The 16198-nt window shown below is 38.4% G+C and overlaps 1 protein-coding gene and 1 long non-coding RNA gene across 3 annotated transcripts; one reads left to right on the plus strand and one right to left on the minus strand.

The window, feature by feature from the left end:
* The first annotated feature begins 1508 nt into the window (after positions 1–1508).
* Positions 1509–4658, plus strand: LOC307013571. The gene is made up of 3 exons (XR_013800984.1): positions 1509–2005; positions 2155–2216; positions 3592–4658. It is a non-coding gene; the product is annotated as an uncharacterized lncRNA (long non-coding RNA).
* A 137-nt stretch (positions 4659–4795) lies between these two features.
* LOC307013566 (uncharacterized protein) lies at positions 4796–11265 on the minus strand. Of its 2 annotated transcripts, none has more exons than XM_079640977.1 (6): positions 11136–11265; positions 8212–8287; positions 7273–7573; positions 6478–6626; positions 5528–5804; positions 4796–5028 (listed from the first exon to the last, which is right to left on the minus strand). In XM_079640977.1, exons 2-6 carry the CDS (start codon positions 8273–8275, stop codon positions 4875–4877), a joined length of 945 nt encoding a protein of 314 aa, XP_079497103.1. In that variant the 5' UTR covers positions 8276–8287; positions 11136–11265; the 3' UTR covers positions 4796–4874. The 2 variants fall into 2 exon arrangements, with proteins under 2 accessions (XP_079497103.1, XP_079497102.1); XM_079640976.1 differs by having other exon boundaries at positions 5528–5807; positions 11136–11260.
* Positions 11266–16198: the final 4933 nt, after the last annotated feature.

Genomic DNA, 16198 nt, shown 5'->3' on the forward strand with positions numbered 1-16198 from the left:
CTGTATGAACAATCTGAAACACATCTTTCTGCATGTATGCATAAATAAATAAAAAATAACTATTATTAAAGTTATATCTTATGCGTAAAAAGTACAAGTTAATCTAGCCTGTGATGACCTTGTGTCTGTTATTGCTGGACACCCTAAACACATTTCCTTGCAACCAATTTACACAAAGTTTCAACTGATGAGTTAAATATCAAGCCGTGGTCAACACAGATTTGAACTGCATTCATTAAAATGAAGAAACGGCTAATTGCATGCATTTCCTGTTCCTAATGGAGCTCTCCTCTGCAAAGACACATTTATTAAAGCTACATGTGTATTAACTCCAACATAAAATACAGTCAGACTCACCGGCCTGTTAACATCTTTAGAAATATTCATATACGCTATAAATTGGCAAGTCATAAGAAGATTGGCAGTTATTTCAAATGTTAATGAGATTCTGTGTATAGTTGCAGAAATAACAACTCTGTGATAAACCATTCCAGTTAATTTTATGTTGCGTTGTATCCTTCTATACAACAACTATTTAAACATTTGCTAATGCTAGCTGGTGGTGCATCGTTCAAGGGTCAAAATATATCTCCACAACTTTACTAGACCCCTCCGTTGTTTTCTGCAGTTTCATCTCACCTCAACATATTGTGTTAATTTGGCCAACACACAAAGGTAAATCATATTTCATATCATTATTCATTCATGTCGATCAGAGTGTACAGAAGTCCATCAGATGTATCATCGTTATCTTATTAAGATTAAAGTGGATCACAATCGCATAATATCAAAATCCTCACACAATCAATCGAGGTCAATCAGTTTTCATAACATTCATGTAAATCATTGTTGACAGCAATCCATCACACTTTCAGTGCTTCTCTAGTTTTCCTTTGTATATTTATTGACCTATTCTCTCCCACTTTGTCCTCATGTGGTTTCAAACTGAATTGTTTTGTTATGCCTTTTCAGCAGCAATCTAACCTTCCTGAGAATGCCAAGAACACTCATTACCTTATCAAGCCGGGGAGTTAGGCCCAATGAGATCCACCTGGCAGCAAACCAGCAACATAAATATTTTCTAACGCTGGTGTTTTATTTTTATCTGACCAGGAAGTACGACCATATTTTGTGTGGAATTGACAATAAACAGCAAGTGAACACAACTGTTGCGCCATGTCTTAAAAACAAGGCGTAGCTTATAAAAGAAAAACAAATCATAAACAAAGTCAAAGTCACCTTTACTGTCAATCTTTCAGTTTGTGTGTACAGACAGAGAGATCAAAGAAATGTTTCCAACAATCCCGAATAAAAAAATACAAATATGTATAACATATGTATATCCTATATACTGTATACACAATCGACAGACACATATGTATATGCAAACCTGTATATTTATATTATTGCATATTGCATTCTACATCAGCATTTTTTTTCAACTAAGCTTAAGGTAATACACTTGTATTAACGAATGTAATAATATGTCTGTCTGTCTGTCTGCCTGACTGTCTGTCTGTCTGTCTGTCTGTCTGTCTGTCTGTCTGTCTGTCTGTCTGTCTGTCTGTCTGCCTGCCTGCCTGTCTGTCTGCCTGTCTGTCTGTCTGTCTGTCTGTCTGTCTGTCTGTCTGTCTGTCTGCCTGTCTGCCTGTCTGTTTGTCTGTCTGTCTGTCTGTCTGTCTGTCTGTCTGTCTGTCTGTCTGTCTGTCTGTCTGTCTGTCTGTCTGTCTGTCTGTCTGTTTGTCTGTCTGTCTGTCTGTCTGTCTGTCTGTCTGTTATCATTAATATAACGTTGTAAATAGTTGCTGATCCCTGCTTGATACACATAATAAGCCTTATCTACATACAAGGACAAAAACAAGCCATAGATGGTCAATCCTCAACAAACGACAGAATGTGCCACGATAAGATGTGCACATAAATATCCCTGTGATGTCCTATTCAAATCATATTCATCAACACAACATAAAGAGCAACTCCTCGTCTTCTTCTGAATAAAGTCAAGGTGTGTGGTTGTTGAATACTGTTGCTTTTGGGTATATAGTTTGAAGGGTTGTTTCATATTTGGTGAACTTACTCTGCACTGACATTTAAGGATTCACACATGTATTGATATTGAGTCATGTAATTAACTTTTATGTTTGTCACCATCAGAGCAATGACACACATTTCAGTTCTGCTTCTCCTGCTGGGGACGAGCTCAGCTTACACCTATCGTAAGTAGGAGCTATGCTTACATGTCATATCTTTGTTATAAAACATAAAAATCCCCCTGTGATCTGGCCAAAGCTGCTTCAAGTACTACATAAAAAAACTATGAGAGATAAGGGCTCTATTTTAGAGATCTAAAGTAAATGGTCTTAAGTGCATTTTGAGTGTGTGTCCTACTTTTACAAATGTTTTGTTTAACTGCCTACAACTGGGCACAAAGTAAAGTTCAATGGGCTCGTGTTTAGTCTCTTGATTAGGCTATTTAAATGCGTATTTTGGACAAAACAATAATTTTGCCAATTTTTTAATCAGACTTTTGTTGCAATCTCCACCAGTAAATCTTGACGTCATGCAAAGTGTGATTTCTGCTTCTTCTAGCAGGTTTTGGTTAATCACCGGCATCCAGGCAGGTGAAACTGTTGAGTTGAGTAAGCCATGGAAAATACTTATTTCTAATTGGCTGACGGGTGTACGTTGAAATGGTATCTCTAATGAATAGCCAATAAAATACATTTCATTTTTGTTTATCGAGTTAAGCAGCAGGTGGCGCAAATTCTCCATTTTGAAAAAAAAACATTAAACCATTGCAGAAGAGATGATGAAGCAATTCAAAGAGCACCAGTTGAAGTTTAAACAGTGAAAAACAACCCGTGAAGGTCACATGAGATCTATGTGGAGCACTGAGGTGAATTATTTTATTTTCTATCATTTAATCATCTCATCGGCGTAGCAGAAGCTTCAGTGGACATTTGAAGTCACATGCTTTAAAATTAGTGTGGACTGTACCGACTGAAACTGACGGCAAGGTTAATTATTGTGGAAGGATGGACCCCATCCTGCAAAAAAAAAGGTGGCGCAGAGAGGGAAAGGGAGAAAAGAAAGAAGCGAGGAGGAGGCACCGAAATGTGCAAAAATCACTGATTTATTCAGAACCCCCCGTAAGGTATAGAATGACGAAGCAGAACAATAATAAAACATATAGAGTAAAATATAATATAACAGTATTTACATTGCATTTGATCTGGGGTTAAACTCTGGATTGTATTTTGCACTAAAGAGGAAATATTATGTAAATGTTCAGGTTCATAGTTCTATCTCCTCTAATGTGGCCCAACAGCCTATATATCACACTACAGAAGAGGGGAACCCCCTACAAGCACAATAGGGCCTCTTTAACTGGTGCTGGAACGAGTGTTTCTGTACGGTTAAATCATGGCAGCCTGTGTTCTGTATTTGATGGTAACCACTCATGTGTGCATTTTAGGACATGGTTATGTATATATATTATATATAAGCATTTAAAATATCTAAATTGATTTGAATTGCAGGACAAATAGTGTGTAATTCTCATGAACTTTGTCTTCCTTTCTCTCCGCTCAGGCCCGGGTGCAGCATGCCAGAGATCTGGGACATTGAGGATTCCCAAAACGTTGGTAAAGTTCCCCTTTGCACCCACATGTCCAGAAGCTCACGACCCCGCTTCACCACAGTCTTCTCCAACGACATCTACAAAGTTCTCAAAGTCTCCAAAGATCTCAGATAACACCGTGAGATGGACTAGTTCAGCACCTGTTGATCTTTCACTAGGTTTTGATCAGTCACTGCCATTGCTGCTTTTTACTCGAAGCCCAACGGTCCCCCCTCTTTGCGGTGCTCTGATTCACTGAGCGGTTGGACATTTCGCCCTGACTTCTCAGTATCTGTGGACTGTTGCCAACCATCGTTACTGCTGCATTGTTTTCATACAGCAATGTTTCCATTACGCCAAAAGGTTTCCTAGCTTTTTATTGTTCCCTTGGTTCTGTCATATAGAATCTTTACTTTCGGAAATGGTGTTTTCAAAGACATGCTGTTCATACATCAGTATTATTTCTTATGTTAGGAATTTATGTTCTTTGACTTTGGCTTAAGAAGTACATTTTGTCTGGCAGGCCCAATCATCGATGTCCACATACTGTGAAGCAATACCCTTTGCAAACTTGACAAAATCTGACTTCTTCTATTGTTCTGCACAGTGTTGATCTGGGGAAAGATTCTTCTGTAGTACGCTATTTTTATAATTTATAATTCTTCCCGAGAGTTACTAATGAACTCACTTAGGTATCCCTCTCCCAGCTATGGGATAGCCAACTGAAAGCTAGCTGAAAGCCAACTGACAGCTAGATTACACCGTAAAAAAAAAAACATTAATTCAATTGCAGGCTTTCCCCATGAGAGGGCGCTTTCTACAGAAAAACACATAAACAGCTCAGGCATACAGAGGACACTTTGTTTGGGCCTCCAGACATACATTAGTTGTTTGAACTTTAATATTGTCTGTGGCCCTTCAGTTATCGAGATACCACTCTGACAGACATGATGGGGATTGATCTTCTGATCTAACTTTGGGTAAGAAAGCTTTCAGATGTCTTTTATAATATTTGTCTATTTTGTCTGTATTTAAAAAAAAAAAAACTTGCCTTCAGAACCATTGCTTTCACTGTTCTTACATTCCCAAAAGGTGTACAAGTCCCGTGTAAAAGCAAAAGTCAAGGCAGACTTTTGTTGCAATCTCCACCAGTAAATCTTGACGTCAAGCAAACAATGAAATTTAGGATGCACATTTTATGTTAGATGCTTTGTGTACACATTACAGCATCTTTGCAAATACATTACATTGAATGCTAATCCAGTGCAGAGCCATACACCTCCACCTCACAGAGGGTCAAGTACTCCTTTCTTCCAGGGATACCTATGTAAACATAGCGGCCGTCCATCCCGTTGGGAACCTGGAACACAGCGGTTTGACCAGCCGGGATGCTGGTGATTACAGCAAACCTGTAGAAGAAGCAGAAATCACTACATTAACCTCAGGAAGGGTTTATTGAAGTAACAGGCTTTTCATTTTAAGTTCAACATGCACTCAAAGCGTCATTAGGTTTCTGCGCTTTACTTGGTTAGAATGTTGGTTGCAGATCTTTTAATAAGGTCTTGATAATGAACAATATTTATATTTCAGTAATGTTTAAATAAATGTTTTCAACTCATGTCACAGAATCACAATGGACGACCCTCGGTCAGGCCTTTAATTTGGCGACCTTGGTATTTGTCCATTTCTGTGATCAGATCAGAACACATTGGAGGAATCATTCATACATGAAGGGTATTCCCGCTCCAATCCTATTTCTTGGCAATGTAAGGATTTTTAATCCAAAATGTATCACCAGGTAAACTTGAGAGAGAAAAACTGAATAATGTTCCTCAAACGTGTTCCAACAAAATACCAATTTAGTGACTATTTAATATTAGTATTGTAATAGGACAGGCTTTAAGTTACCTGGGATTGTCAGCACCATTGTTTACAAGAGAATCTCCAATGCGGATCTCGGCTCCATTGAGTCGTTCGTGGAATGCATCTCGGTTGGTTATCTTTACAGAAAACACTTTGTGTGTTTTGGGCAGAGCCAGCCTCCACCAGGGGTTCAAATCATCTTTTGTGTGAGTGCAGGAACCCTGACCCCAGTTGGAGTCCCGATTCCCATCAATGGCCTTATATGCATTGCCAGTCTCAAACACTGATGACTGTGCGGCTTTTCCTTGAATGGCCAGGTTCTCTTCTGCAACAAAAAAACAAAACAAAGATTTAGTTTAAATCAATAACATGTATGACTCCTGATGCAGATTGTTCTTTATTATTCTGTTTCACCATGACTCTCAAAAGATTTGATTTAATTTGCCGTCAGGATGAAGGACATAAAAGGGATAACCCCACCATATGTAAACAAATAACTACCATATATTATTTATTATTGGAAAAGAGGAATTAAAGTAATTATACTGTAATCTATAATATATTGAGTCTATAGTTAAAGTTATCTATAACTACAACTGCACTAAGTTTAACTAAATGTCAGTTTTGGCAAATTAAACTTTATATAAAATAAGACCTGTTTTAGTAATCATAAGTGACATGAGAGGCTGGTACATCCTTTCTCTTTTTCCTATTAATGGCAACATATTTTACAACTTGAACATCATGCTGGATTGAAGAAGACTTGAAACAAACAATTGAGATCATAAACTAATAGTCACACTCTTTCCAGCGGTAATAAATCAAGTGAGTTGCAGGAAAAATGTTCATAGACTTCTACACAATCAGACCTTTAGAAAGAATGCAGGTTTAAGGCACTTCTGCATTGAGTTCACTTTTCAGCCACTTGGCTGATATGACAGTTCCTTGTTTGGATGGAAATCATACATTATTTATGTAAGATCTCAAACCCTCACCAGTTGGGGCATGGTACCCGTAGACTTCCACCTCACAGAGGGTAAGGACCTTTCCATCACCCGGTATACGCACAGTCACATAGCGTCCCTCCACACGATCAGTGAAAGTCAGAGTGTTCAATCCCTCTACTGTAGAAATTGTACCAGACCTAAAAGAAAGAGAACAAAAGTGAGAAAGAAAGAAGAACATGAATGACATGTTATACCCCTAAGGCTTCAGCAGTTAGATAAAAGGTAACTGGTGATTTCATCATAGACTTCTATACAATCTGAGTCCTTTTTGCAATCAGGGGGGCACCCACTGTGAGATATTAAAGACGATGCAAGTTTAATGCACTTCAGCATTGCCTATATTTCTGATAAGCAATGCAAATAAGTAAAATGACATGGTTGAAACATTTAGGAACAGTTTCTATGAGAATCTACTGGCAGAGGTGGGTAGTACATTTACAGTTCAAAACAGTCAAATCATATAAATACAATTCAACTTGTAAAATGCTTCTTAAAGCATGAATATATCTAGAAATGTCACATACATATGTACATTTAATCATTAAGTACATTTTGCTGATAATACTTTTGTACTTTTCCTTAAGAAACATTTTGAATGCAGGGCTTTCCCTTGTTATGAAATATTTAGAAACTAGGGTATCTGTACTTGTACTCGAGTAAAGCATCTTAATACACCTCTGTCTACTGGTGGTGAGCAGTTAACAGGGGAGAGGAGAAAATAAACAAAATGCTCAGACAGTTACACAAAATAAATGAATCAAATGTGTTCAGGAAATGTCTTACACTGGGTTTGATGCACCATTGTTGTCTAAAGAGTTGCCGATGTGGACCTGTGCCCCGTCAAGCCTTTCTGAACAGCAGTCTCCTCTGTTGGAGATGATGACGGAGGTGACGATGTAGGGCTCCAGCAGGTCCACTCTCCACCAGGGGTTGCTTTCTGTAGTAGTGTGGCTGCACGATCCATAATCAAAGTTATTCTCACGGTTTCCATCAATAGCGTTGCTGGCAGCTCCACTTACGTGGTAATATGTGGAAGCGAATATAATCTTTGACTGGGTCGCTTTCCCGCGCAATGCCACGTTTTCTAGTAAAGAGAAAGTTGAATATATAATTATAATACACACATTGGAAAATGGTTTAAGCTACATTATTGTTACCTTTGAACGGTGATCATTAAAAACTATTCCATTGTGAGTTGGGTTACGCTTTCTGAATGTGCAGCATGTTGCCTCAGCATGCACGTGTTGCCAACTTGATACAGATGTTTATCAGTGTTTTTATGTCTATCCATTGTTTTATTTCCAAACACTGAACACGTGCTGATAAATTGGAGATTTAATGTGTTTTCTGTATTTGTTTGTGTCGCTTTGCTGGGATTTCTTACATGGCGATGTGTTCACAGTTACATTTAAACAGTATTACCACAATAACAATAACTAGTTATTGGAGCAGCAATACATACAGTATCTAATGTGAGCAGTGAGATTACAATATGTTATGCATTACATAACTCTTTTTTTGGAGCTAAAGCTATAATCTAGACCAGTGGTTCTCTTATAGAATGGAGACCAGCTCAAGGGGTAAACGAGGTTGGGAACCACTGATCTAGACAATTAAACTTACTTTGTATAAACATGCTTTTCTTGCTAATGGACAGCCTTACATTGACTTCCCTGTTATGTTTTATAGTGAAGACGTCATATACTAACGATTCATACTCACGATAAGTGGAGGCAGAGCACGTCTCCATGAGGAGCATGAGAAGGAAAACACTGAGTTTCATCATTCTGGATGAGACCTAGGGTAGTCATCAATAGAACATATTTAACATAAAATACATTTCTTTGTTATTTCTGAAAGTCATCATTTAAGAAATGAAAATCAGATCTAAGTGTATTGAAATAGTTCGATTTCAACACCTGAGCCTGTTTTTCAGGTTTCAGGCTCGAAAATGACATTCCCAGAACAAATGACTATATCTTCCCTTTTAAAAGGGTTAAATTAATAGTCTTTTCTCTCAAAGTAATGATAAACCTGTCAGTTGGATGTAGAAAAGTCAGTTTCAATATAGATGTTTTTATTTTAAAGAAAATTCAGATTGAACATGGTAAAAAACTGTAAATGATAGTGTCCGTCCAAAATATATTTTGTACTTATAGTGAAAACTAACCTTAGATGATGGGTTAGTAGACTAAACGCTTTAGGAATCCAAAGTACAACATATAATAAGTACCCTGTATCAAGATTGATGCAAAACAAGTAATATTTGACATTTTTAGACAGATTTAGCAAAAATAACTCTTCTGGGGCCATTTGGGTGGATTTTTCATATCTCTGGCTCCCCCTGCTGGATTTTGACATGTGACATCTCTTTCTAACCGTCAGAGCCAATGGAATCGAGGGGAACTCCCACATAGTCCTTATTTGGTCATGTGTGTGTATTATACTGCTGCATAGCCAAGACCGGAAGCAGCAGCCACTCTGGTGGCTACCATTAGCAGCTAACTTTTGCTCTGTGATTTTTACATAAAAATGGAATTATGGATTATAAATAATTCCAATTATTTCCCAGAAACTTTATCAACCTATGGATTAACAGATTCAGCCGCGTTTTTTCTCGTTTTAATGCCATTGGACACGTATTTTGATCAGTTTAACAGCTACGGTGAGACGATCTCCCTAGAAGCTACGTAAAGGTACGTGTTGTGATGTCTGTCTTTGCTTCCCCTGTCGCAAATTCAGATCACTCAGTGATGATACTATAGACTTAAATAATCTGTGGAACCTCAGCTTTAATTGGATATCTTGTATGTGCAGCTACGATAAGTAATAAGGGTACTTTTATCTTGAGTTCTGTGCCAATGTCCGTTAGCATTTTTCGCTAAGGGGTCATTTAGATGCTTCTTATGAGACTTGTGTTTTGTTTTGTTAAAAATGGTTTATATCATCAGTTAGCTGAGATTATTTCCGTTAATCTGGTATAACACATTAATAGGTTCTTAAATATTAAGATCCCCTGAGACACAGTGTCCTGAAAAAAACAAACAGGGTACCCGCCGGGGCTTAACAGGTTAAGACCATGATCCCGCCCCTTATGTCTTTGACCAATGGGAAGTAAAGGTTAAAGTTGAACATATTTAATAAAATAGAATTGGGAGGGATGAACCACTCTTTAATGGTCACAAATGCAGAGCACACAGTGAAATGTGTTCTCTGCTTTTAACCCATCCTAGTGCCATGAGTCTAGTGCTAGGAGCAGTGGGCAGCTATTGTAGAGCGCCCGGGGAGCAATGGGAGTGAGGGGGGAAGGGGGGTCCGGTGCCTTGCTCAAGGGCACCACAGCAGGGCAGGAGGTGAACTGGGACCTCTCCAAGTAGCAGTCCACACTCCATAGTTAGGTCTGGTCAGGTACTTGAACCAGCGACCCTATGGCTCACAGTCCAAGCCCCTACTGACTGAGCCACTGCCGGACTAATACAACTGTTAATAAAATTAAAGCTGCAATTTGAATGTATACTTTATGATGAAGACCTTTCACGAAGAACAACAAATAATATTACTTTAAATAATTAACAATGGGGAAGAGCTTGGTTAAATCCTTGACTTTGATTGGATATTCCTTCTCTGAGAATACTTGATTTTTCGTAACCTGTCTGCAAGATACAAAACATCCCTGACACGTATTTATGTATGAAAGACATCAAAAAGTGTATTCTGCCTGATAGGTCCCCTAAAAGGAGGATAGTGCAACACACAATCAGGTGACAGGTCAAAATGCACCAGAGTGAATTGAGAAACTGCAGCAGAGAGCAGGAGTTTGCTTCCTAAAAGGCTAAATTGTACAAATATGTTTTGAGTTTTTTTTCCAAAGACTTCCACTGAGCAGGCATCCCTGATGTCTCTAGGTATTTTTGTTCCATAGCTTTGGGGCATAATTAACGAAAGCTGCATCACCAAATGTCTTTTTACGGCTGTTTCTGGGAACCTCTAACAAACCAGCCGCAGAGGAACGCAGTGTTCTTGACGGCTTGTGGCTGACAAGGGAGTTAGCAATATAGCTAGGTTCTTGCCCATTAGGGCCTTATATGTCAGGAGGGGGACCTTCATATCAATCCTAAAGTAAACAGGAAGCCAGTAAAGAGCAGCTAAAACTGGACTAATGTGTTCTCTCTTCTTAGTTCTGGTTATCCGCAGAGCTGCAGAGTTTTGGATGAGCTGAAGGCTGTCAGTCGTTTTTTCGGGAGGTCACTGAAAAGTGCATTTCATTACTTGTGACCTCCGGTTTCATCCCAGGAGTAAATCTCCCCAGATTATTTACCAGAATTTCAGTTTTTGCTTTTACTAATTGTTTAATACATTTTAGGGTGTAAACTTTTTCACACTTCTAGCTTTTCAAATGTGAAGATTTTTTGGGATTTAGAGTTTTCTTTTATATATCATGCTTAAAAACGTTTACTTAAGTAGCATTCTCAATGCAGTATTTTCCTTGCAATGGAGTAATTTACATTGCAGTATTAGTACTTTTACCTAAGTAAAGGAGCCTAGTACTTCTTCCACCGCTGCAAAATATTAATATTAATACAAAATGTTTGAAACATAAAATATTTTTAAAATAAAATAGTAGGAATGAGAATTGAAATGCTTACCCTGATTCCCGCTGAGAACAAAATAACTGAGTCGAAGTGACTTGATCTCAGAACTTCAGGAAGTGTCTGTAGATAAAAACCCTTAAAGCTGAGCTATTTGTTTGATATCTTCCCCCAAAGTCAATCAATAATCATGATCAGCATCCAATCACTGAATGCCATGTAGTATCCTCCCAGGCACATGAACCCAGTTCTAGTCAGCAGATCAAGGTTCCAGTGGTCATCTAAGGACAACTGATGAAACATTCATATGAGTTCATGTTTGCGCAACCATTGCTTTAATCACAGAGCGATAACTGCACTGATCCAACAGTTTCATTTAACGAGGATATAGTTTATCACATTGACATATATATTATATATATATATTGTCTTATAGCTACAAATGCAAGAGAAACATATGTTTATATGATGCTGTGTGCAGAGGTGGGAAAAGTACTCAGATCTTCTAGTTAAGTAAAAGTAGAAGTACCAGAGTGTAGGAATACTCTGTTACAGTTAAAGTCCTTCATGCAAAATGTTACTCAAGTAAAAGTAGAAAAAGTATTATCTTCAAAATATAGTTAAAGAACCAAAAGTGAATGTAGTGATTGTGCAGATTGGTCCATTTCAGAATAATAGATATGATATGTTTTATAATGATTGATCATGAAAGTGTTCTCAAAGCTGGTAAAGGAGCAGCTAGTTTGAATGACTTTGTATACTGCAGGGTAGCTGGTGGATTTACTCCAGGTGGAACTAAAGTCTGATTCAACACTTGATTATATTAAACTTCATTAATCCACATGTTGCTGTAGTTGTAGTTTTCAAAAGTTGTTGAAATGTTTCTTTAGAGGCCAGCAGTGTTTTAAGAGTCTTTGGAAAATTCTCTTCCCATGTTTGGAAGCTTTGAAATACAATTGTTACTGCATATCATTCAGCTTTCAGCAGGCACACTTTCATTCTTAATCCAGTTATAAAATGACAGAAAGAGTTGTGTTTTTTACGCCAAACAAGTAGACTGCCTCTAACTGTGCCCTGTCAGAACCTTTTTGTAAATATCCGATTTCTTTGTGAAATACAACTGTATGGCCTTAACAAGGTTCTCTGTCTGTCTTATTGTATTTTTTGCCAAAGGAGGTCTTGTTATTAATGCTTTCTACAGAAAAACACATAAACAGCTCAGGCATACAGAGGACACTTTGTTTGGGCCTCCAGACATACATTAGTTGTTTGAACTTTAATATTGTCTGTGGCCCTTCAGTTATCAAGATACCACTCTGACAGACATGATGGGGATTGATCTTCTGATCTAACTTTGGGTAAGAAAGCTTTCAGATGTCTTTTATAATATTTATCTGTATTTAATAAATAAATAAAAACTTGCCTTCAGAACCATTGCTTTCACTGGTCTTAAATGATTGATAGAAACAAAGTATCAGTTGTTTTCTTATGACATAAGGCAAGCACATTCGAAGAAGGTGTACAAGTCCTGTGTAAAAGCAAAAGTCAAGGCAGAGGTTTTTTTTGGGTGGTCATTTGGTGCAATGTTGATGCAATCTCCACCAGTAAATATTGACTTCATGCAGACAACAACATTTACATTTTTATTTTTGGATGCTTTGTTCACACATTACAGCATCTTCTCAAATCCATTACATCGAATACTAATCCAGTGCAGATCCAAACACCTCCACCTCACAGAGGGTCAGGAAATCCTTTCTTCCAGGGACACCTATGTAAACATAGCTGCCGTCCATCCCGTTGTGAACCTGGAACTCAGCAGTTTCACAGAATCACAATGGACGACCCTCGATCAGGCCTTTAATTTGGCGACCTTGGTATTTGTCCATTTCTTTGATCAGATCAGAACACAGTGGAGGAATCATTCATAAATGAAGGGTATTCACGCTCCAATCCTATTTCTTGGCAATGTAAGGATTTTTAATCCAAAAACAAATTTAGCGCCAGGGAAAACTTGACAGAGAAAAACTTGTAAATTACCTGGGATTGTCAGCACCATTGTTTACAAGAGTATCTCCAATGCGGATCTCGGCTCCATTGAGTTGTTCGGGGACTTCTCTTCGGTTGGCTGTAAAATAACTAAAGGCATTAAATAAATGCAGAGTAGTAAGGCACAAGGCAATTCAACGTGCTTTACAAAAATGAAAGACATTAAAATTGCCAATGTGAAACGCCACAATGAGACAAAACACAAAGTGTTTGACCAAACATTCCCTCTCAAGTCAGAACTGAGGTCAAATAAACAGTCTCATAGCCCAATATGATCAGTCCACCAGGATCAAAATAATAAAACTAAATATCGGTCCAGGCAAACCAATGAGCACCTGCATGTGTGAATGAGAATGGCCCTGACACCATTTCAGCCCAGATTTACAAACTCCTGGCAGGACAAGCTCCAGCTCAATTCTCTGAATAAAACAAAGTGAGTGAGGGACTACAATATAAGAGGGAAAGAAAGAGAAACTTTAAAACTGTTCAATTGTTATGATGTGTAAAGACTGATATTGTTCTATAATCGTCTGAAACTGTTAAGTCATGATGTGAAACGGTTAACAAAGAAAAAGGGAAACTCAAGCTGCTGCTACACTTTATTTTATTTATCTAAAATCAAGGACTTTTAAGATGCACATATTTTCAAAAGCTATTTTATTTATTTTCTCTATTTTATTTTTAAATGCAGCCCGAGAGGAACATTACACAGTATTTAGTGTATATCTGTAGAGTTCAATGTTAATTGACAATAAATATTGTTGTTTTTGAATTGTACTTTCTTTATTTGATTGGCAGTCAGTTGTTGATGACATGCAGACGTTGATAAAGCTGCAGGCTACTTCAATATATCACACTAATTCATAAAGCAACTTAGACATTTTGATGTTTCGGACCTTTGCATGGGGACATTTTCTCTAACTGGACCTCGTTGAATTTTTGTTGAATACCCCTGGTATAATATGTAAGCAAGTAGGGCTATAAACATTCTCAAAATGAAATCAATGTCATTCTAGTACCTCATTCACACCAACGGTGTTTCAGGGCCGGTTCGGAGCTGGAGCCTGAAAAGCACCGGGTTTTCCTGTTCACACCGCAGCGGAGCAGCCTCTTAGCTCCGGAATCCGGTTCGTTTCAAGCACCAAAAAATTGTCCGGCTAGAGCAAAAGCACCGCATACGTCACGCTTACGTCGAGGCGGGGGCAGAGGCAGGATCAACTCCTGAACAACAACAAAAAGCCGGCGTTTTATCCAGTTTGTACACAACGATGGAGAAACTTAACAAGAGTTTCAGAGTTTCAGTGTTTCTGCCATAGACTCGACTGTATATATAAAGCTTTCTGCTCATGGTGAAGCAACGTGTCTGCGTGTTAAGGTGGAACCTGAGCATTCACGTTGATCACCTCTCATTATAACTCATTATAAAATTAAATGAAAGATGCAACGTTACTCCACACTCATGGTTCAGTCCACCTTAAGAAATAAGACCCACCTCGGAAGCAGTTGTGTTTTAAAAAAACCTTTATTGAAACTACACTTTTTTATAAGAATATAGACCAAACCACAGAAATGACTCCGGAAAAGCTGCAGATAGAGCCATAAGAAATGAATGCAACTGATTTCATCCGCTTTGTTTGGCTTTATGAAGCAGGCACGCAAACGGTTACGTCATCACGCAATGACGCAGCACCAGTCGGACTCTGGGCGGTGTGAAAAGAGCCAGAGCTAAACCGAAGAACCGGTTCTGAACCTGAAAAGCTCTAGCACGGAGCTTGAACCGGAGTTGCGTTGGTGTGAATGAGGTATAGGAGATGATTTTAGAAAGAATTGATTTTAGTTTTTTTCTTTTGCATTGTGAACTTCTCCAGTTCTTCACTTAATCAAGACGAGAGCCGTACACCTCCACCTCACACAGACTCAGGAACTCCTCCCGTCCTGGGATGATTATGTTGACGAAGCGACCGTCCATTCCCTTACAATCAAACGCACCGGCACCACCTGCAGGGATACTTGTGATCACAGCACACCTGGCAGAAAAGCAGAAATTACTTTGTTGAGTTCAATTAAGGTTGGTTTTGTTGCTTTAAAAAAGTGCACTGTTGGCCACATTGGGGCAGCAGAACAAACATTGCAAATACAGGACTTTGGTCACTCACAAAGTTGTTGTGGCATACATGCAAGCAAACATTTGTCATTTTCATCATCTTTTGGCCACCTGATGAACTCTGTACTGGTCTCCGCGTGATGGAAATATCTTGCTCTCAGCTGCTCCAACGCTCCACTGTGTTCACCGGCTAGTTATTAAGTGTGTGTGTGTCTGTACTTTGGTGGTGAGCAGCTAGCGTACAGTCCGGGATATCTGAGGTTTTTCTTATTTAAGCAGCCGAAAGCAACGCTACGATAGCAATCATATTAAACCAAAAATTGTCTAAAAAAAAGTCCCACATAAACCAAAAGCAATATACCAAAAGAAGCGTAAAAAGCTGATAATAATAATAATTTTTATTTTTCGTCAGAATTTATGATGGCAACCCTGTCTCTTAAAAATTACGTTCCCACAGAACTAAACTGCATTCTCAATTACGTTTAGCGAGAAACGTATTTTCTCCCACGTTACGTTCGTTATGAACGTATCTCAAATACGTTTATTTTCTACATATTTTCTAAAAACACATTTTCTCCCACGTTACGTTTCTTATGAGCGTATCTTAAATGCGTATCTTAAATACTATTACTTTCTACATATGTTCGCCATTTATTGTCTTGCTTGCTTGTAATAATAGTCATTTATAAATATCATTTTAGAGCACACATTTGAAATCAGTAGGCGAGGCTGTAATTTCGCCAGCTGTTACTCTCATGAGCGAGGCAGAAAATAAGAGTTTTAACATGCCAAAAAGCTGCTGTGTCGTTTATTGCACCTCAAACATTAAAACAAATCCAGAGTTACGTGTTTCTGAACTTCTTCTAAGAAGAAAGGACAGTAACGGCCCGTCCACACTACAGCTTCGACAGCTTCAAAAACGGTTTCCAACGCGTCTGCCCATTCACTTTGAATGGGGTGACGTCAC

This window comes from Notothenia rossii (genome assembly GCF_949606895.1).
Source record: "Notothenia rossii genome assembly, chromosome: 7".
In the NCBI taxonomy this organism is placed as follows: domain Eukaryota; kingdom Metazoa; phylum Chordata; class Actinopteri; order Perciformes; family Nototheniidae; genus Notothenia; species Notothenia rossii.